The 22145-nt window shown below is 56.1% G+C and overlaps 1 protein-coding gene across 4 annotated transcripts; it reads right to left on the bottom strand.

Moving 5' to 3' along the window:
- Positions 1–7375: 7375 nt before the first annotated feature.
- On the bottom strand, positions 7376–21105 carry KLHL36 (kelch like family member 36). Of its 4 annotated transcripts, none has more exons than XM_032324201.1 (5): positions 21023–21105; positions 18379–18457; positions 12159–13232; positions 10481–10638; positions 7376–8620 (listed from the first exon to the last, which is right to left on the bottom strand). In XM_032324201.1, the coding sequence occupies exons 2-5, from the start codon at positions 18439–18441 to the stop codon at positions 8065–8067; spliced, it is 1851 nt and encodes a 616-aa protein (XP_032180092.1). In that variant the 5' UTR covers positions 18442–18457; positions 21023–21105; the 3' UTR covers positions 7376–8064. The 4 variants fall into 4 exon arrangements, with proteins under 4 accessions (XP_032180092.1, XP_032180095.1, XP_032180094.1 ...); XM_032324204.1 differs by lacking the exon at positions 21023–21105 and adding an exon at positions 20830–20906; XM_032324203.1 differs by lacking the exon at positions 21023–21105 and adding an exon at positions 20654–20739.
- Between the last annotated feature and the right edge of the window lie 1040 nt (positions 21106–22145).

Here is a 22145-nt window from a genome sequence, read left to right as displayed (position 1 = left end):
ATTCTTTTTCATGGGTGCAGATATGTGCACCCAGAACCACCACTGATTTTAGGATATTTTCATGGGTGAGGAGGAAGCAGGTACCCATCAGCTACTGCTTCCTATCCCTGTCATCCCTACGCCAGCCTTGAGCAACCCCTAATCTACCTCCTGGCTCTCTAAATTTGTCCATTTTGGCCCTTTGCATTGTAGCCTGGATCGCAGCGCCATTCCTGTTCACGGCTGAGTAATATTTCATTGTACGCTTACAGCCGTTTCGCTTCTCCCTTCATCCAGTGCTGGGCTCTAGTTTCTACAGTCCACGACTGCCTGGCCTTTTGATAAAATTCACAGAACTGTACACAAAGAGGATACTTTATTGTATGTTAATTTTTATTTTTAAAAATTTTTAGAAGATTTATTTATTTAACAGAGAGAGACAGCGAGAGAGGAAACACAAGCAGGGGGAGTGGGAGAGGGAGAAGCAGGCTTCCTGCTGAGCAGGGAGCTCAATGCAGGGCTCGATCCCAGGACGCAGGGATCATGACCTGAGCTGAAGGCAGACGCTTAATGACTGGGCCTCCCAGGCGCCCCTGTAAGTTAAATTTTAAGAAAAGGACAGAGGCACTTTCCACTTCCTGTCTTGGAACAGGGTTGGCCTGAGCTGCCAGGTTGAGAGCTCAGCCGTCTCTAGGACCCCAGGTGGGAAAGGTCAGGTGCGCGGTGCACGGGGCCAGCACAGGCCAGCAGGGGCCAGCCTCCCCTCCTGAGCGGTGTGACGTGAGGCCGCGCCCCCCCCTCGCCCCACCCCCGCAAGAGACCCTGACTAAGCCACCTTGGGATGCAGTAAGACCTCCTAGGTGGGCCCCGGCCGCTCTTCTGACCCACGGAGCTCTGAGCTACAAGGAAGATGTCTCCAGGTCTATGTCATTTGTTGTTTATCTCCGGGCATGAGGGACAGGGCAGCTATGGCCCCTCCCGGGAAGCGGGGTCTCTCAGGGAACGCTGCGGCCAGCAGAGCCCACATGCGGACAGCCGGCTCCCTCCTCCTCCCCGGCCCCCTGCCCCATCTCTGCTCTCCGCCACAGGCCTAGACTTTGCTTTGAAAACAGGGCAGGTCACTTCCGTCCTCTGTCTAAGCCTTCTGTGACGGTCCCAGCTCCTCTCGGTGCCTTTGTTTCCCTCAGCTGCCAGGCACACTCCCAAAGTGCGGCTTTAAAAATGAAAAGATCTAGGGCCAGTGGGTGGCTCAGCCCGTTAAGCATCTGCCTTCAGCTCAGGGGGTGGTCCCAAGGTCCTGGGATCAAGCCCCGTGCTGGGCTCCCTGCTCAGTGAGAAGCCTGCTTCTCCCTCCCCTTCTGCTGCTGTTCCCTGCTTGTGTTCTGTGCCAAATAAATAAAATCATAAGAGGAAAAAAAATAAACGGCTTTGTTGAGATAGAATTCACATCTCATAAGACTGACCCCTTTAAAGACTCGAGTTCAATGGGTTTTAGTGCATTCGGATCAGTGTGTCCCTACCTGACCAGTGTTTGTGGGTCCTTGTCTCTCCACTGGCCGCTGTGTCCCCAGTCCCCCGCAGTGGTGTCTGGCAGGCACAGTGCAACAGCCTCGTGCCTTGAAGCTGAGCTGTTCGGGTGCTCGGAGATGGTGATCTCAAGGATGAGAACAGGTCCCTGAGATGATGGCCCGGCCTTGGGTGATGGGTGGTGAGGACCTTGTCTATGTGGGGCTCCAAAGAGATGGGCCTGCGCCCCCACTCTGCCTTCCGCCCAGCCCCATACAGACTGCCCCCCCCCCCCACTGCCATCTCTGAGGCCGGGGACAGCTACGGACCTCTCTGGTGAGCCCCTGACGTCACAAATGTGCATCCTGGGGGATTTGGGGACACAAAACCTCACACGGAGACCGAATGGTGGTCATTCTCAGCAGCTGGAAGAGTTGCAAGAGGCCGGGCTGACCGACCGGGGTTACAGCCCAGCTCCAGCTGTGGCATGTGCCGGCTCCCCCTGCCACGGCGCTTCTGCCTGCGCCCGAGGTCTCTCGGACACAGAGGAGCTGGCTCCCACTCTCCTTCCTGGGGTCGACATGCACGAACACCTCTGCTACGGCCACTCACTGTCTCTGTTCCAGCAACAGGTGTCCCCCTCCGCATCGCACCCCCAAACCCGGACGGGGTGGCCTCGACGAGCTGCAGAGTCGCTCCCTGACGCTCCGGGCTGTTGCTCACCACCCTGGGGCCGCGGGCTCTGGGAGCCTCTGGCTGCCATGGGGCAGAAGTGGGGGAAGGTCACCAAGTGGAGAAACCAGAGAGCAAAGGGGCGGGAGGGGGAGGGCGGCCTGAGCGAGGGGGGCTGGAGGAACCCCAATTGGCAGTGAGCCTCAGAGCCCCACCTGACCCCGCTCACACGTGAGGCCCAGGGCAGAGTGGCCCTGCAGAGCCCAGTCACCCTTCAGATTTGTCCTCCAAGTAAATGCTTATTACTGTTCCCAGCCACGGCCCCGCGAGCGGTTTCCTTCTCAGCTGTAGAGAAAGCTCGTGCCCAACAGCCTTTCCCCCTTCCTGTCTCACTCCAGCTTCTGCGGACCACCTCCCCATGTAACTCACCAGCCTTGCCCGAAGTTCTGGCTTCCAGAGAACCCAAGACAAGACCGGCACAGAGCAGCTGGGTCCGGAAGGTCATTCGACTTAGGGTTCCGGTGATGTGACCCAAGCCTTGGAGTGCTCACCCGGAAAATGGGAAGAGCGCCAATTCCAACCCGAGATTCTAGAATCCCACCGAATTAGCATCTGGCGGCCAGGGTCCTGTGTGGGGCAGCTCATTGGCTCAGAGGCAAATTCTGGTCCAGGCCCAGGGGCAACAGGCGTGCCAGGGACCACCTCCGTCCTCCCAAAGCTGAGTTACTAAAGGTACAGGGAAAAGGTGTCCCAACTCTGAATGGGTTTGTCCGCTGGGGCGGGGTGGGGTGGGGGTGGTGGGGTTGGTTGTGAAACCCCTGGGGCGAGCGCGGGGCCACATTTCCTTCTTGGGCCTCAGCAGACGCGGAGCCAACTCTGTTCTTATAGAAATGTTACGCTATTTTTCCGATAAAGATAATAAACTGCTTGTCATAAGCTAGGTTTCCCTTGGTTTCTGTTTTTCTTCTCTAATCGAATTACCCCAACTGACACAAATTTAAGCAAACAGCTTCATTTCAGGTCACAGGACCTCGTCCTGCAATCAAGGATTTGAATGAAATTCCTGGCAAAATATAGTAATTAGAAGCACAATGAAAGCAGCCTCGAAATGTCCCAGCTTCCCACAGCACTAAAAGGCAGTCTGGTTAATTTCCAAATTATATTTGGGCTTAACATGCAAAGGTTCTTTTTCGACCGGACAGAAAAAACAGGCCTGAAGATCATTACAATAACCACACAAGACTAGGAATGTAATTATAAAATAAACCATACCCTAGCAGGCAAATCATTTTAATGTGTTTTGAGAACTGAATATTCTGTACGGAATTAAAAACAAAGGAAAAAAAAAAAACCAACGTGCAGAAAATTAATTAAAAAGAGATAAGACACAGAAAACCTTCGCGTGTCATAAAATTACAAATACAAAAGCAACAGATTAAAACACACATACACACAATTACAGATTTTGGTAACATTAGTAGCCAGAACATACCCAACATATCGCTTAATCGTCAAATATCTTACTAATTTCGAAAGGGAGGGGGCGGCGAGGGGGTGGTGGTCATGACTGACTTCAGTTAACCCCGAAGGGTCTGAGCCAGCCTTCCATCGCAAGCAAGTGTAAGAAGGCGGCATCAAGTCCCTATGAGAAGCAGAGCTCCTTTCTCAAGGAGCGGACGTGAAGGTGGACGCCCTCTGCCGCGTTCCGCCACATTCGTACGCTGCTTCACCTCTTTTAACTGAGGCAACGGAAAGACACAATTTCTTGAGACGCCAGCACACCCCCAGAAGCCGTAAATTCTATTCCTGTTCAAACAGAGCGGAATTCGCCTCCAAGCTGAGGGGAGTCGTTCCGTCAGGAGCAGGGCGGTTTGCTGTTACAGAGTTGGTGCTGAAAATGTCTTTAAGAGGGGTGGACAGGAGCCGGTAGGGACCCAGGCACGCCCAGGGCTGAGCAATGACCCGTATGAGAAAGGCGACATGTGGGTCAGTCATCAGGGATGGTTTCACCTCTGTGCACACGGCTGAGGTAGGAGCCTCGGGAGAAACAAAGAGGACCTTAGGGGAACGAGAGTGCCTTCTTGGCAAATCGGTGCCCTCTTGCTCACTTGGGGGCCTGAGACGGTCACAGTCATAGGCTGGGCAGGGCCTGGCAGGGGAGACCCGTGACCTTACAAAATTCAAGGGTTGTATCTGATCACAGCCACAGAGGAGAGGAAGATCCAAGACAAAGCCACTGGAGGTGGGCGAGGCCCCGGCCCGGACCCCAGGGCACCTGCTGTCTAGTGCAAGCTCAAGGGGCTGGGGGCAGGGCAGGGGGTAACAGGAAGTGGAAAACCCCGGCAACGACCTACAAAACGGTTATTAGCAAATGGTATCAAAAAGTATCAAAACATTTCAAAAAACTTTAAAAACTGCCAGGCTTGGCAGACGCGCAGGGCAGGATCTCCGAGGGCCAGTGAAGCTGGCCTACACTCCAGAGGTTTCCTCTGGAGGCCAGGACACGGCCTCCTCCCCTCCCCCTCTGAAGATGCCAAGGCTGGAACTGCCCGAGACTCCAGGGAAGCTCCGAGAGACAGAGCCCTGGAGCTTCTCCTCCAGCGGGTGCTGGGCTAAGCCACGGCCGAGGACGAGCACGGTAAAGGGGAAGCTGGTAGGTCTACCCGGGGCGGTGGTGGAGGCCTTCCGCTTCCCACACTGCTGCAAAGCGCTGGAAGGTCCCCTGAGGGGCCAGCTATGTTGAACCGCAGGTTAGCTCTCCCAAGCTCACAGAGCGGGACCCTGGAGCGCAGGGGAGGGACGGGAGCCCCACTCACTTTGGCATTTGGGTCTCCACCCAAAACTGAACACCTCTAGGGCTGGCCTCTGGGCTTTCTACTAAGTCACTGGGAGACCCGCTTTTCAGTGATTGTATTTCAGAACATATTCACACACCCAGGTGTTCTGCTCAGATCAAGATCTGAAAGTCCTACCCTGCAGTCTTTCTAAAATGCTAAAATGTGACCACTTAACAACTAAAACGTTAAAAATCCCAAAGTAGCCAGAGCCAGAAGGGCATGCAAGTCATTGAGACAACCTCTGTCTATTGAAGCCTTAGGGAGACCACGGGCAGGAACCACGAACTCTTCCGCCCTCTTTTCCCCTCCCTTCTAGAATGACATCTTCGTCTTAGGCCAATAGGTTTCCAGACTTGGGTAAGGACCAAACTCAAAACTAAACAGCTGATGTGAAGCGGAAACTCCAGTTCTTTAAAAATGAGAACCCCCCGCAAACAACCTGTAGGAAAGCCCACTATGCTTATCTTGAAAGCTCGAAAGAAACGATCCTGCCTTCTCCAAAGTCCTCAAAGGCAGCATACGGTGCCACTGCATTTCAAGATGACGGTCTACGAGAACCCGACCTCTGTCACCAGGCTTGGAAACCGTGTCACTGCTACTGCTGCTCAAACAGCCATCTGCTGGGCTGCAGCCCCGAGCCGACTGCCCATCTGGGTTACACAGCATTGTCCCCCATTCTCTGCTGGACAGCACCGCAGGGTGGCTGCCACCTTAACAACACGGGACACCAGCGACCTGTCATGGCTCCCACCACCGAGCAGGCCAGTGTCTGTGCAGCTGCTGCCTCCTGGTCGTGACGCTCCTTTCCAAGGACACCGACGGGCTCGACAACATTCCTTAGCACAGGGAAACCACCACCGATTGTGAGAAGCCAGTCCACGGGAAGAAGCCTCTCAACCTTAACAATATTGGGGTCTAAACCATGCAAATGACAAACTGCCTTTAGGGTGGCAAGAGTGACAGCACGAAGGAGATGCGAGACATTGTCCGGAGTCCACAAGGCACAAGAGAATCTGAATAGTGACCAGCACTGCACCCTGGTCTGCGGACACGTCATGGTAGTCAGAAATAAAAGAGCTGGCTTGAGCTAAAAATGGGCGGCTCTCCTCTTCCCAAGGTCAAAGCCATCCTGCTCCCCCAAAGCACACATGGAATCTACCTGCTCTTCCCCACCTGACCCCGGACTCTGGTTAAACCACCACCTCTTTGTTCATGACTGAGAATAGACCACTGGTTCCATGCCTTCTGTAGGGTCCTCTACTAGCAACACTTTTCCTGGAATAGGAAGGGGTAAGCTATCCAAAGTTGGCAGAATTTCTGCAAAACACGTTTGTGGAGGGCTGGACAAGGCAGGAGACAAAAAAGGCTTTCGGGCTCAGTGAAGTTTGGCAATGCTGGATTGATGGCAGGTTAACAGTTAACGTGGGACTTCTCAGAGCCTTTAATTCACTGAAGTATTGTGGAGCTCCAAGAAGAGTGTACAGTTTGTTTTTGGTTTGATTGTTTGCATGCCTTGCAGAACCTCTCAACAGTTTGTAAGCCTCTAGGGACTTCCACGTGCACAGAGCTAGCTAAGTCAGCAGACCGCTCACCCCACTAACGACAGAGGGGACGGGTTTAGGTACTGAAGATTTCAGTGCCGAAGCCCCTCAAAATCACAGTAATCCTTCAAGGGGAAGGAAAGCAAGTACAGTAAAGAGATCATTTTTTTTTAAGTAACTACGTTAACGGAGATTCAGAGTCTAGTACCAAGGTTAATAAGTCTCGAGATACTCTCATCTCTGCAGTGAGATCCTTGCCAAGGCTGGATCGGGAACGCCTCCCTCAGCAAGTGCACTTCTCCTCCCCCATCCTCGTGCCCACAGGAGCTGGGGTGGGAGTCCCCGTCCCCAGCTCTCCTCCGAGGGCACACCCTGGTAGTGAGACCTGCGGGAGTTAGCGCGGGGCGGTCACATGTCCCAGGAGGTGCTCAACGCACATTAACAGCTTATATGGACTGAAGGAGCCGAGCCCTGGGCGGCAGTGATTGTGACCCACCACGCAATGAATGAGGGAACAGCTAAGACTTGTTACAGAATTTGCCCAGCAGCACAAAACGACCTCGCAGTGGACGGCTGAGTTTTGGGGGTGGGGCGGGTACCTGACATCCTCCTCCAGGGGGAAACGTGTGCTCGGCTCACTCACGGAGGGGCTGTCGAGGGCTTCTTGGAGCCAAGCCAGAGAAAACAACAGCAAATTCTAGGATGGACACTTTTTCTTTCCTGAGAAATGAACAGATTTGGGGGGCTCAGTAACGTAACTTAAGAAGTGGGTTCTGGGGGGAAAAAAGTGCACAAATTATAGAAAAATGTAAGAGTTTCATGACTTTTTTTTTTTTTTTCCCAGTTTCTTGATTACCTAGACCCTTTTAGAATTCAGGAAGATTACCCATCAGGGGGACAGGACAACTCAGAAACAAGAGCCACCAGCTCAGGAAATCCTGGCAGGAACATCTCTCCGGTGAGAAGTCCCAGGTCCTGCCCTGTCGGGGTCTCCGAGTCCCCACTCATTAACAAGAACGCACTTGACATTGCCCGCGACCTGGTTATAGCTTCGGAGCACCCCCTGTACCCCTACTGCTGGTAGTTTTAGGATGGATAATCCTGAGGCAGGGCCCAGGAATCCGTCTAACAGTTCAGCCAAGCTGAGGGAGGCGTGGACTGGGGGTTCTGAACTGGCCCCACCACGGCCCCCAGTGCCATGGGCCAAGATTTCACGTCACCCCTGCCCCAGGTACCCTTGAGGGGGATGGGGAGGAGGCCCCCTCGGGGAGGTGAGGGAAGAAGGCCTGCGCAGGTGTGAGGGGCTAGTTCACGCCTGGGCCCAGGGTTAAGCAGTCAAGCAAGATTATATGTAAAATTATATAGAATATTTAATCGGTTACTGTGATACCATAGAAATACCAAGAATCATAAAAATAAAAAAGAAAGAAAGAAAGAAAGAAAAACTGCTAAGAAGTACATCATGGTTCCAGGACGCTACGAAGTCCTGCTGGCCTGGACGCTGCGGCGGGGCTGGTGGGGGGGGGGGGTCACTGGCCCCGGTCCTGGTACCTCTTCCCCTTCCCCTTCTTCTTCTTGTCCTCCAGCCGCGGCTTGAGGGCACACACGCAGGCCGACACGCCGGCGATGGCCTTGGGCAGGTCGGGGCCCTTGCCCCATTTGTCCTTCTCGCGGTCGTACACCTGCACGGTCTTGGAGAAGGCGGTGCTCTCCCAGCTGTAGCCGCCCAGGATGTAGATGCGGCCCTGCCACACCGCCACCCCCGACTCGCTGTTGGCCTGCAGCAGGGGCGCCACGCGGGTCCACTGGTTGCACTGCGGGCTGTAGGCCTCGACGCCCAGCACGTCGAAGCGCTCCATGGACTCCACGCTGTCGTCGCTGCCGCCGATGGAGTAGATGGTGTCCCCGAGGCTGCACATGCTGTGCCAGCCACGCGCCGTGGTCATGGGCCGCCGCTCCTCCCACACGTCCGTGCGGTGGTCGTAACACAGCAGGTTCTTGCGGTACGGGCCGATCTGGTAGTCGTGGCCCCCGGAGATGTACACGAAGTCCTTGTAGATGGTGCCCGCGTGGCCGTAGGTGAACCTGTGGAGGGACGGGGCAGGGGGCGGGCGGAGACAGAGGGGGCTCAGCGCTGGGCCCGGGCTGGGCCTCCCGGCGCCGGGCCTGCGCTCTTCTGTTCTGCAAAAGTGGGACGACCCGCTCTCTGGGGAAGAGGGGGGGCGGTGAGGACTTGAGGGGACCACGCGGGGGGCAGGCAGCCTGTGCCCGCCTCACAGATGGCAGCTGTCACTAGGCAAGGCGGGGCCCAGCCGGGTGGGGAAACAGGCTCCCCAGGCCGTGGGGCTCTGCCTCACGCTCCGCTTCCCCGGGCTGCTCCTTCCGGAAAACCACGAGGCTGTGCTGTTGAGGCACACACAGGCCCCTGCTCAAACAGGAACCAAAGTACAATTCAACTGTGACATTCCGGAGAGACGGGAGGGACCGCCAAACACCCGAGGGGCTCGCGGTAAGGGCGGGACGGACCGCGGAGCACAAGAGATTCTGTGTGACACGTGTCCCCACACTTCTGTCCCGAGCCACAGAACATACAGCACAGACCGGACCGGGAGCCCTCACTCGGGGCAGCCCCCCAGGTAATGTGGCCCCTCGGGGCTGTGGCAAATGTAGCTCGCCACTTCAGGATGCCACCAACGGGGGCAGTACGCTCCAAGGGGAAGGTCGATGGGAACAGTCTGTACCTTCTGCTCAATGTTCAGTTTTCTTGAAAAAATGCAGTTCAGGTAATAACCAAAAAGTAAAGAACAAAACCCAAGTGCAAACACAGGGGACAGGAGCAGGGGAGGGGACGGAGGAGCACGGCTGCGTGGCGGCTCAGGGCTGCGGGAGGGGAGCGGCTGGGAGGGCAGCCCCAGGCAGCTCTCGGTAGGGCTGCGGGTTCACCGAGGTGCCGTTACACACACACACACCAACGAACACGGCATTGCGGGCCACATTTCCTCCAACCTCGTACGGCTCAGGCCCGTTTAGAAAGAAAAAACCCAAGTGGTTGTGGCGTTTAGGTACAAGTGACACCGGCCGGCCCAGACGGCAGCAGACGCTCTTAACCACTACCGTGAAGGCTCACTTCTCCACCTGTGAAATCGGGTGACAAAAAACAGTACCTAAACCCAGGGAGGCCACAGGTTTTGGTCTGCCTCCAACACGGTCGGTGTTCACACGTCTAACCTTCCCCGCTCGCTGCCACCTTGGTTTGCATGACAAAGTACGTGGGCGCTCGCGTGCCCTGCTAGCTCCCGGGGACCCGTGCAAGGTGGCTGCCCGGGACGCACAGCAAGTCTGTTCGCAGAGCGAGCTGCAGGTTCAGGTACAAGGAGTAGCTAATACCAGCGGCAAGCACGCTCTGCTGGATCCGTGATGAGGACCAGCGCTGCTCCGTGCACACCTCCGCGGGGCAACGGAGAAGGACCCCAAGCCCCAGGGCACTCCCCGATGCTGGTGCCATGTGTAGGGGCTTCTTGCCCTGACAGCCCTGTGGGGCAGGTGTGAACACACCCGCTGTACAGATGAAGCAGGAGAGACCCAGGGGAGGACACTGACTCGTGTCACACATCTGTCACCTCTCAGAACCCAAGCCCACACCCGGGGACATTCCTCAGAAAGCCCTCGATGTCTGAACTTGATACCCTCTCCCTGAAACTCCGGAAGCGAACAGACTCGGACACTGAGGGAGAGCCACCTGATCGGCAGAGCTGACCCCCACACCCGGATGGTCAGAGACCAGAGCCCTGACCGGTCACCGACATGCCCTCTGTCCCCACGTTCTGCTCACGGTTATTTACAAGCCCGGAGATTTTTTTCTGGAATCAAAGATCAAAATATCTAGAAAACGAGGTGGACCAAGTCATCCCTATTGGAGGAGACCACCACAGAGCCCCCTATCACCTGGGCAAGCCGGCCACGTAGGACCAGGAGTCGGTCTTGGGGCTGTACGTCTCCACTGAAGAAAGAGCTCCATTCTCGTTCCGGCCACCGACAGCCACCAGCATGTCTTCGATGGAGGCCAGGTAGAAATCCACGCGGCGCTGGTTCATGGAAGCCACCTGCGGAGGGGGACACCTGTACCTTCCCTTGCCCAGACCCGGACGACATCAACAGTGAGCATTCCCAGAAGTTCTATGGAACACACAGCCCAGGAGGGTCAAGCGGTGGCCAAGTGTGTTTCGGAGAAGGAAGATGGATGAACTTGAAGCATGGGGAGGCTCTTGAGAGGGACTTCTCATAGCTCCCAGGAACCCCCAGGCACTGCAAGTCCCCAAGGAGGGGATGGAGAACACGGTTCCCCTAACTCGTCTGGCCACATGGCTGACCTCGTGGACTTGAGTTCCACGAACACCCAGTTTCATCTTTCCTTTTACTCTTCCCCACATCAGATACTTTTCAAATTAATGCTGAGTGCCAGCGTGTTAACAGCAATCAATGGGAAACTATAAAGCAGAAGACTCGATTTTTTTTTTTTTTTTAAATAACGTAGGCACAACACAGAAATGAACTCAGTCCCGGAGGACTTCAGGTTGTCCCCGCTACAAAGCTGCTAAGCACGGCTCCAGAGCTGGGAGCCACTTTCTAGTTTGGGGGGGGGTGGGTTTCAGATTTTTATTTTTTGAGAATAAAACAGAAAGGTCATCGGAATCCATTCTGAGTTTTGTGCCCAAAAAATAAAAACAAAAAAACCCACCAAGTTAAATAAAAACACTGAAGTGTGGGTAGAAAGACAGACTGACTTTCTAGGGTGGTGGCCTGTGGCAGTGTTTGGGAGAGAAGGGCCCACCTCCCCTGTGCCAGGCGCTTGCCAACCGCCCTGAGAGCCAGCCAGCCTCGAACCTTAGAAGGACATGCCCTCCCACCCCGTCTCCAGAGGCAGAAGCAGAAATCCGCAGGGCAAGGACCAGTCTGAAATCCACAGCTCTGACTTAGCAAGCCGGGGGGTGAACTCAATTCTGTGGCCAACAGCCACACACCCCAGAACGTGCCACACCTTCTGGCAGGTGTGAGCCTTGGTGACCACCCTCAAGGAGCTCCAAACCCTTCCCGAGGAGGGGAGCTCCAGGGAGACTCTCAGACAAGGGAACGAGGTCTGAACTCTGGGTCAAACCTCTAGACCGGCACTGCCCGGCACGGTGGCCGCTAGCTTTGTGTGGCCGTTTCCACTTGGACATAAATCAGTTAAAAGGAAATAAACAGAGAACTCGGTGTTTCAGTCCCACTGGCCACATTCTGAGCACTCAATCGCCACATGTGGCTGGGCACTAGGTTATCGGCGGGTGTGGGCTGGGAGCACTTCTGCAGCCCCAGAACATTCTATCAAGCAAGCTCCGCTCCAGATGGTGACCGAGCCTGCAGACAGCGGCCGAGCGGCGCGCGGGAGCCCCGTGTGGGGTGCGGGCACGGGGAAGCACGGGAAGCACGGGTGCTTGTCCCTTGATCGTCAGGCCCAAACAGGATGGTGGCCCAGGCCTGGGGCGGTGGTAAGGGGAGGGGAAGGGGCGGGGGGGGCAGTCAAGGCTAGGTTAAGTGACCGAAAGTCGTCAAGAGTAAAGAAGTAATCCGGCTTTAATCTCACCTTGATCCACTGTTTACAGCGGGGGTCATACCTATAAAGAAGATTGGATGCCGCATCCCCTCCATTGTCCCGGGAGAAGCTGCCGCCGGCGATGAAGATGAACCCCCCCAGCACGGCGACACAGTGGTGGCTCCGCCGGGCCGGCAGGGGTGTCTCCTTGACCCACTGCTCGCTGGCGGCGTCCAGGTAGCAGGTGTCGTCGCTGAGCTCCAGGCAGCGCTCGGACACCTCGCCGCCCACGAACAGCAGCCGCTCCTGGTTGGTGCGCAGCGCCGTGCGCTTGGTCTGCAGCACGGGCTGGGCCGCCAGGCTATTGTGGTAGCGCACCGCCTCCTCGATGAAGCCCTCGCAGTTGGCCTCCCGCGGCAGCAGCGAGCATACGGCCGGCTTGACGCGGTGCAGCAGGTCGTTCTTGGGGATGAGCGGGAAGTGGATGTTCTCCAGCACCTGGAAGGCGTGGGCCTCGCGCTCGGGCCGCTGCGTGAGCCACTGCAGGGCGGCCCGCAGCAGGTCGTGCTCGCACTCGCGCTGCACCTCGCTGCTGCCCAGGTAGGCGCACAGCTTCTGCACGGACACGTTCTGCAGGAAGTCGGGCGTGAAGGACAGCGTGCCGAAGCGGCGCAGGATGAAGCCGTCGACGAAGGCGTCCAGCCGCCTGAGGCTGTAGATGGAGGCCAGCTCCTGCAGGTACAGGTAGTTCTCCTCGCTGACCTCCTGCTCCAGGTACTCGCAGCAGAAGTCCACCACCGTCCAGATCTGCAGCAGGTGCGCCGTCTCCAGGATGTAGTCGATGTTGCCGCCGTCCAGCGCTAGCTCCCCACCATACAGGAAGTCCACCACGGCCTTGAGCCCGATGTACGAGGCGCCAACGAGCTCCACCTCCTTCTGGAAGGCCTCACGCATGCCGATGGTGAACATGGAGTTGAAGTAGTCGCTGCACACGGCTAGTAGGTTGCGGTGGGCCGGCACGCGCTGCTCGTCCGCCACCAGGACGATGTCGCAGAAGAGCCCGCGGAGACGCTGCTCGTTGAGCCGCTGCAGCACCGTACTCGGGTGCTCGGCCCAGCGGTACACCTGCGGAGGAGGGCACAGCTCAGGGGGTCTGCTCACCGCGGGGTGGGGGTGGGGGGAGCATGCCAACCCCTCCCCCGCCGCGCCCCTGCTCCCGGCCACGGGGTCCCGGGGTCCGTGTGGTGCTCCACGACCAGCACTTACGTACAGCACAGGGAAAGAGAACAGAACGGCAGGTCAGAGAGCCTGCAGGGAAGGAGGGTGTGTGTGCGTGTGTGCGTGTGTGCGTTGTGTGCGTGCTGCAGCTTTCCTCCTTTCTTTTCAAACACAGTCCTAACGGGGCGGCTAGCTCGCTCAGTCCGAGGAGCAGGAGACTCTTGATCTCAGGGTTGGGGGTTCAAGTCCCAGGTTGGGTGTAGAGAATACTTAAAAATAAAATCTTTTTTTAAAAAATGTGGTATATCAGGGCCCCTGGGTGGCGCAGTGGGTTACAGCCTCTGCCTTCGGCTCAGGTCATGATCCCAGAGTCCTGGGATCGAGCCCCGCATCGGGCTCTCTGCTCAGCAGGGAGCCTGCTTCCCACCCCCCGCCGCCCCCGCCTGCCTCTCTGCCTACCTGTGCTCTGTCAGATAAATAAATAAATAATAAACTCTTTTGTAGGAACATGTGGTATACCCGGTGCAGTTCCTAAGAACTGACCAGCATGCCCTCCTCTCTACTTCCTCTCATTAGATGCGCAATTCTGAAAATCTCACCTTCTCTGTCTCTCGTCCTTCCTCTCTTCTTTCTAAGTAGAATTCCTGGAACGTTTCTTTCTCCTGTCCCTGCCCCCTTTCTTTCTTACTGTGGGTCCTGAACAAACAGGTGTCAAACCTGCTGTCCTTTAAGGAGGACACGTCACGGAACAGCACCGGGTACTACGTAAGACTGATAAATCATAGACCTGTGCCTCTGCAACCGAGGATACATGTTAATTTAAAAAAGGAAGAAGAGAAAAACCTGCTGTCCTATCAGAAAGGTGAAGTGGCTCCGGGCAGCCTAGTCTACACTCAGACAGAATCTGGGTTTGAATCCCAGCTCTGCTACTCACTAGCTTGTGGTCTCGGGAAACCACAGTAGCTTCTCAGTCCCCACTTCCCAGTGTCACGAGTGAGAAGAGGGCACTTCGCAGTCAGGAAGGGGAGCTCAGGAAACACTGTGGCACGGAGCCGCTTCCAGGACAGCTGGAGTGCCCACCAAAGCCTCACACCCAGACGAAGACTGCTCTCTCTCTATTAAAAAGTGCTCAGCACCCAGCCATGCTTCAGGGACAACCCCCCCTACCGCCCGCCTCCACTTCTACTGATGATCCAGGGATGTGTCTGGGCCCAGAGACTCTGCAATGCTTCCAGAATAAGGAGCTCTGGGGCTCCTCCTTTCAGAAACATGGCTTCACTAGTCGTCACCGAGACTGAAAGAGAGAAATCGTGAATATGCAGGAGCATGGTCTTCTCCCAGGGCAGGGCTTAGATGTGTCCCACGCTGTGCCCTCGCTCATTCAAGGGTCATGATGACCCTTTAGGGAAGGGCTGTTACAATGCCCATTTCCCAGATGAGGAAAACTGAGGCTCAGAGAGATGAGGAAACTTGCCCAAAGCCCCACAGTGACTGAGTGGCACAGCTGGGATTTAAAACTAGGTCTGATTCGAGAGCCCAAACTTTTCACCATCACACAAGGGCAGAATTAACAAAATAATTAATATGAACAATTAAATGGATGAATTCTAGCAATTCCGGCTGGGAGACATGGACTGAGTGCTGTGGTCCTGCCATGTGCTTTGGAGGAGGCAAAGGCGCGTCAGACCGAGACAGCAGCTCCTCCACCCGCGGAAGACCAGTGAGGCTCCGGGCACTCAGGACCTGCTGCTGCTTGCTTTGTTGACCCTGGAACGACCACAAAATTCTGCACAGGGAGACCGAGGCCATCCAAACACATCCGCGAGGTCACCGGCCTGTTTGAGGGTGCCTGAGGCAAGGGCTGGCTGGGCTTTAAGCCTGCAAGGGGAAGTGGGTGCAGGCGAGGGAAGATGGGCTGAGGGCTCCCCGAGTTCCTGCAGGTCCCCTATCAAGCCATGCCCTATGGCGTGGGTCTCATCTCTTCTCTGCCTCCTGCCTCCCACGCATCTGTGACAGCAGTACTTTCCTTCCCTCCGGTCCGGCCACTTCCCACACCAACCACCCCACCTAGACCACAGGCGCGGGCCACGTTCTCACACTCCGCTGAGGACACCAGACCCATATTGTCCAAAGCTTCTTTCCCTTCCAAGCGCCGAGAGCCAGGCTCTATGGCTGTTACATTACAGGACAGTTTCTCTGAGGTCCCACACACGGTCTCTCGGTCTATTCTGGTCACTGGCAGAGAGAGTGCAACAGGCTGGGCTGGTTTAGGCTTCTTCTTTTTTTTTTAAGATTTTATTTATTTGACAGACAGAGATCACAAGTAGGCAGAGAGGCAGGCAGACAGAGAGGACAGGAAGCAGGCTCCCCGCTGAGCAGAGCCCAATGTGGGGTTTGATCCCAGGACCCTGGGATCATAATCTGAGCCGAAGGTACAGTCTTAACCCACTGAGCCACCCAGGCGCCCTTGGTTTGGGCTTCTAATGAAGCAGAAAGGGCCTGGGATCCCGGCTTGGGGGCCCCTCTTGGGTGCGCACCCGAGGAAGGATAAAAGCACCATGGCAGCGCAGGCTAACTCGTGACGGCAAAGGCTTCAAATCCCGAGACGCGAGGAGCATCGAGTGGGCGGGCTGCCCAGTCTCTAAGCTGGTGGGGACACAGAACCACCACACTTAAATGGGTGTACACAGGACCCCCATCTGCAGTGTGAAAAGAGAAATAGTCCCCCGAGGGGCGGGGGGGGGTGGGGACAACCCCAGATGACAGCTGCCGAGGGGACCATCTGCTCCCGGGAGCAGGGAGCAGGGCAGCCCCTCTCTCTAAAACTGGGTCTCCATGCTAAGTAGGCACACTTCACCTGGGTCTCAACTACAACCCCCGTTTCTGGTCATTTTCATGCAGCTGCAGAGATGAAAACTTTGGGGGGAAAAAAACCAGACAAACGTGACTTCCCAATTTTAAAGGGACATTAGTAACAGTCTCGCAGCGTTTTCTGTAATTTGGAAGGCCCAACCCCTACATTCGTTGATGGTATTTAATCCTGTTCATTCATTTATTTCCCATTTTAGTGCCTTCATCAGAGGCGGGTGAAGGAACACAGCCACTCAGTAGCAAACCCAGACAGAATGCTAGGAAGGGGTATTTCATATTAAAAAAAAAAAAAATCACCATTAAAATGGATGAAGACATTTCAGAGCAGAAAAATGAACAGTGGCCGTCACAGAAGGGAAGACGTTAGTGCCCTGGGAAGGAACCACCTCCCTGTACACCACAGCAAGCCTCGGAAGCGGACTAACCAGTGAAAGGAGCCAGGTACACGGGCGTACCCACCCCCCTGGGTCCCATTTACATTAAGTTCCAGGGCAGACAAAACTCCAGTCCTGGAAGCTGGAGACCAGGACAGGTGCTGGCTACACTGATGCGTTAACGTCTGGAAAACTGAAGATACACTTACCATCTGGGCTCTTTCTCTAATACAAAAAGTTAGAAGCTTAAATACCATCTAACCAAGGGATAGGTTCAGACAGAAACAAACTCAGGATGTGGCTTTAAGGGACAAAGACTTCTAGCGCTATCACACTGAGAAAGCTACCCTGTCTCGGTGGCCAGGGTCCGAAACAAAGCCTCTTTGAAACAGTCTCGAGAAGGCTCTGGGTTTTCACAGCGGATAAAGCCGGGCTTGGCAAGAGCCTTCCCGGGAACTCGCACGGAAACAGGAGCCCACTTCTCTGGAGAACCAACTTCTCCTGAAAATTACACTCCGGTTTCCTATCATGCACAGCTGCACAATCTCTGCCCCTTTTTTCCCCTCAAGTCTAAAGACTGCTCACAACTCTCTTTGTAAAGTGCTGTTCCTTAATCTTTTTTCCAGTCTTGTAAGATTATTTTTCCTAACAGTTCCTGTGCAATTTAAAGACCACATATATTCTGCATATCTGCGCATGAACCGTATGCATAGCTGTGCTCTAATCACACACACACAAAAGAGTAGGATCCTTTCTGCACCTCCAAGGACCAATTTTGGCCCCTTGGGAGCAATAGCGGCTGCATTGAAAATGCGTGATCTGGGGGCACCTGGGGGGGCTCAGCTGGTTAAGCGACTGCCTTTGGCTCAGGTCATGATTCCAGGGTTCTGGAATCGAGCCCCACATCGGACTCCCTGCTCAGTGGGGAGCCTGTTTCTCCCTCTCCCCTGCTTGTACGCACTCTCTCACTGTCAAATAAATAAATAAAATCTCTTAAAAAAAAAAAAGGAAAATGCATGATCTAAGGTAACCATAGCATTTATTAATCTCCAAGAGAGCCATTTTAAAAGAAAAGAGGGTGTTGTTAATATTTAGAGAGGGACAGATGTAAACAGGGATTGCCTTGCAAATCGATCCCCCAATCCTTATGTCTAGTACTTTGGGGGACAGGGGCTGCTCCCAGCCATGTGAAGAGTCTACTGATGGTATAGATTCCCAGGTCCTACTCTCAGATTTTAATTTAGCCAGTTAGGGATGGAGTGGGGCATATGCATTTCTAATTCCATACTTTTCCCCTCACCATCTCCTGGGGTGATCCTGATGTGGCCAGTACAGCACAGTTTGGTAGCCTGGCCCTGGGGAACACACCCTCACTTGCTCGTAGGGTCCCAGCAAGTCACGACTGGGGGAAAATTCTGGGCCCTTAACAGCCAGGCAGGCAACATGTTGCCCCCACTATGAGGTGGGTGACTGGCTTGTCAATGGATGTGTCCTTGGGAGTTTCCTGAGCCCCATGTGGGGACAAACATCCCGCGGCTTTTCTTTTGTCCCACCCACGTCTTCAGGTTGAGGCAAAGAACTAATGGGTCAAGGTGTAGTTCTAATGTCCCCCCCTCCATCTCCTACTCCTCTGAGTTTAGGGCACGTTTTCCATTCCGTGTCCCTGCTACCTCCCCTGATTCATCATTAAGGAGATTACCACCATCCCCAAGAAGGAACAGAAAATCAGTCTGTCAGGCACGAACTCATCAGAAAAAAGCCATACTGCTAAGGTGACCTGCGCACGCGGCGAGCCCCCACTCACAGACCTTGGAGGACTCGCTGATCTTGTAGGGCCGTGACACTCGCGTCTGCCGGCTTCCCTCCATCATAGAAGAGACCGCAGCCCTGGAATGAGAACAGGATCTCTGAGCATCGGAGACCAAACCCGAGGCCATTCATGAATCACAGCTCTGCTGGGAGCTCAGCGACAGCCAGGGTGCGGCCACAGGAGCAAAGAGGGAGAGAAGATCGTATACTGTCAAGAGCTCTCGGACACAGAGTTGGAAAAAATCAGGTTAGAATGAGAATCAGATGGAGCATCTAACCTTGTTCATTTATAAACTAAAACCTGATGTCGCGTCTTTTAGGCCTTGTCCCACAAATATCTGCGCGATCCGGAGGAGGCCTTCTTCTTGGAAGCCTTGGGCTGGATCTAAATTATAATGACAATAGTTACCATTTCAAAGCCTGCACTGGGACCCAGGAACATGGCTAAGGGATGTATGTGTGTGATCTCATTTGAGCCCAACTACTCCACCAGGCTAAGGTCAAATCCCGTTCACAGGTGAGGACACTGGGCTCCAGGTCACAAAGCTGGTAAACGGCAGGGAATCCAACCTAAGCCCGTCCAGCTTCACAGTGGGCAGACGTGCGCCCTTTACCCACAAGCTCTGCTCACTGTGGCCCAGGGCTCGGGAGTCTCTTACTTTTAAAATATCACAGCAAAGGCCAGGCTGTGACGCAGTGATGACAACCACAAAAGAAATACAGTCACATTCTAGACACAGGGGTTTTCCTACAAGTGCACTCCTAGGTCTTCACTGATTTAATGCCCCCAAAACCCTCAGGAGGCCAGAACTATTATTCTGTTTATGGAGAAAGCTGATAGTGATATGGTCACTTGCCCAGCGTCACACAGGAAGGAGCTGCGCGGTGGGACTACAACCCAGGGAGGCATCCTTGCTCTCAACCCCCAAGCTACCCTGCCTGTCCATTAAAAAAAAAAAAAAAAAGTGGGGTTCGTGGGTGGCTCAGCGTGTTAAAGTCTCTGCCTTTAGCTCAGGTCATGGTCCCAGGGTCCTCGGATTGGCATCGGGCCCTCTGCTCGGCGGGGAGCCTGCTTCCTTCCCCCCCTCTCTCTGCCTGCCTATGATTTCTCTGCCATATAAATAAAATCTTTAAAAAAAAAAAAGCATGCCTACAGGCAGTACGTCCTGCCTAGAAGGTCCAGTATAAAACTGAATGGTTACATCTACTTCTCTAGACCTCATAATCATCTCTATGGGATGCGCTGGAGTATCAGGCAACATGGAAGTTTCTTCCCGCTTCGAAATGCCAACTAATTCACTAATAATAGCACAGAGCCAGGCTTTGGGGGACCACGGGGCGGGGGGGGGGGGGGGGGGTAGGAGCACAGAGGAAGGACTATGCCAGCTACATGTTACAGACTGGGTTTAAGGAGGAATATTTCCCCCGTTCTCTGAGTTACGAAGAGTCCATTTGTTACCTACTGAACAAACAGCCCTGGCTAATAAAACAATGTCACTAGAAGCAAGCACTGTGTCAAGATAATGGGGGTCACACCGAGGTGGGGGTGGGGGCTCCAGCATTTCCAAGGGAGTAACCTGGGGCACAGTGCATCCTGTCCAGCTCCGTGGGGAAAGGAAAGGACAACTAGGTTTTTCTTGACAAATTTGCAACTTTGTGACAAAGGCCAGCTGTAGCACGCGGTCCCTTCTGACCTAACGGCCTGGGGGCTGCCAGGGGGGTCCAGGAGGGAAGGGCAGGAAGCCAATATTCACGCAGTGCCTGCGGGCCGTACTACATTCACTCTCTGAGACAGGTGCGCGATCACCGCGGACGTCCAGGCTCAGGTGCTAGAGAGGCCCGCCCAAGGTCACACCCCAGAAAGCAGCAGGTCCCTCTCTCCCCACCACCCCTGCAGCCAGCCAGGGCTCAGGTTCCCTCTCTGCGATGAAAGCTTTCGTTTCTAGGCCAAGATTTCTTGAGAGAGTTTCCCCTGCTGGAGGCTCCCTTTTGTCTCGGGGCAAGCGGTTTGGGGCCAACGCGCGCAGGAGCGCTGGGTGTCAGCCGCCTCCCGTGCTTCCCGGCGGAGGCAGACGAAGGGGTCAAGGCCATCCACAGAGGCAGGGGCGATGCCCGGTTCCGCGTTAAAAGGTCTCTGAGTAAACACGGGAACAGAGGCGACATCCGGACGGAGGGTCCCCGGGGAGCCTGCTCTGCGCGCCGCTTCCCGGCTTCTAGCCTGAACCTGCCGACCCCAGCGATCGGGAAACGGACTCGGACGCCGCAGCGACTCACCAGCCCCGGGTCTCGCGGCGCCGCGGCCGCTCGCCCGCACCCGCGCCCGCACCCCCCGGCCGAACTGTCGGCACAACGGCCGCCGGGCAGGCTCGAGCCGGCGGCGAGACGGCGGAGGGAGGCGGAGTCGGATCGCGGCCCGGCCGGCGCCCGCGGCGGCACGCGGGGACACTCACCTGGGCCGCGCGGGCCGGGCCGCGCAGGCCGCACCTGTCTCACCTGCGGTTCCCCCTCCCGCCGCGTCCCCCCAGCACCCGGGGACGCCGGGAGGGAGAGGGGGCGGCGCGGCCGGGGCTCCCCGCTCGCCAGGGTGGGCGCCCCCCGCCCGGGCCCCCGACCCCCGACCCCCCGACGCGCGCGGAGGCCCACCTGGAGGGCGCGCTACGGGAGCGGCGCGGGGACCCCTGGCGGCGGCGGGACCGGGCGGGCGCGGCGGCGGGGCCGGGTCGCGGGAGTCCTGGGGCCGGCCGGCTGCGCAGCCATGGCTCCGCCAGGAAGTGCGAGGCCGAGGGCGGAGGCGGCGCGCGCGGCCAATGGCGGCGGCCGCGAGGAGGTGGGCTCAGGCGGCGGCGAGGCGGGGCCTGCGCCCAGGAAGCGGGGGGGCGGCGGCGCGCAGGGGGAGGGGGCGGCGCGCGGGGCCGAAAGGGAGGGGGCGCGCGGGGCCCGGGCGAGGGGCGGTGCGTGGGGGCTCAGGCGGTGCGGGCGGGAGGGGTCAGCGCGCGGGGTCGGTGGTGGGGGCGCCCGCGGTCGGCCGCAGGCCCGGGTCTCCGCCCTCGCTCCCGCTCGCACCTGGGAACGCCCGCTGGGGTCCGCCAGGGTCCGCGGCGCAGCCCTAGGGGTCATCGCGACAGCCTCCTGGCTCCCGCACTTGCTCCCAGGCTGAGCTCATCAGTACGCTGCGCTCACCCCAAGCGGAGGCCCCCGCTGGCCCCTCGAGGTGAGGACACCTTCCCTCCCCACCCCCCAACTCCTGCTCTGATCACTCCCAGCTTTGCACTGCACGCAGCTCTCTGCACCGTGGAATATCACAAGCCACTTACTGAGTCCCTTGGTGTATTTTCTTTCTTTCCCACTAGAAACCTTCCAGGAAAGAATTCACTGTCGCTCTTATTCCTGGCCGGGCCCCCAGGACTGGCACACAGTAGGTGCTCAGTAACCAGTACATGTCTGCGGGACCAGTGAATTTAAGCATCACCCAGACATCATCTGTACAGCTTGGAGGAATCTGGAAAGCACTAGGCTCAGTGAAAGAAGTCAGACACAAAAGGGACCCAGATTGTAGGATTTGAGTTATATGAAGTGTCCGGAACAGGCAAGTCCATGGAAACAAAGTAGGCAGGTGGTTGCGTGGGTCTGAGGAGTTGGGGGGTGTGAGGGTGACGGTTAAAGTATAAGGGATTTCTTCTTGGGTGATGCAGATGTCCTAAAATTCCATGCTGTTGGTGGTTGTAGAACTTGAATATACCAAACCCCCTTAAACTGTACAATTTAA

This window comes from Mustela erminea, chromosome 19 (assembly GCF_009829155.1).
Source record: "Mustela erminea isolate mMusErm1 chromosome 19, mMusErm1.Pri, whole genome shotgun sequence".
NCBI lineage: Eukaryota > Metazoa > Chordata > Mammalia > Carnivora > Mustelidae > Mustela > Mustela erminea.
The sequence above is the reverse complement of the archived record's forward strand: the minus strand, read 5'-3'. Positions and strand labels throughout refer to the sequence as shown.

What these genes read in the sequence shown, in the direction of transcription:
- KLHL36 (XM_032324200.1), bottom strand. An exon ending in AGATCAGCGAGTCCTCCAAG is followed by an intron (nt 13,233 to 18,378) that starts GTCTGTGAGTGG and finishes CCTCCTCCGCAG; the next exon opens with GTGTACCGCTGGGCCGAGCA. An exon ending in TACGTGGCCGGCTTGCCCAG is followed by an intron (nt 8,621 to 10,480) that starts GTGATAGGGGGC and finishes GTCCCTCCACAG; the next exon opens with GTTCACCTACGGCCACGCGG.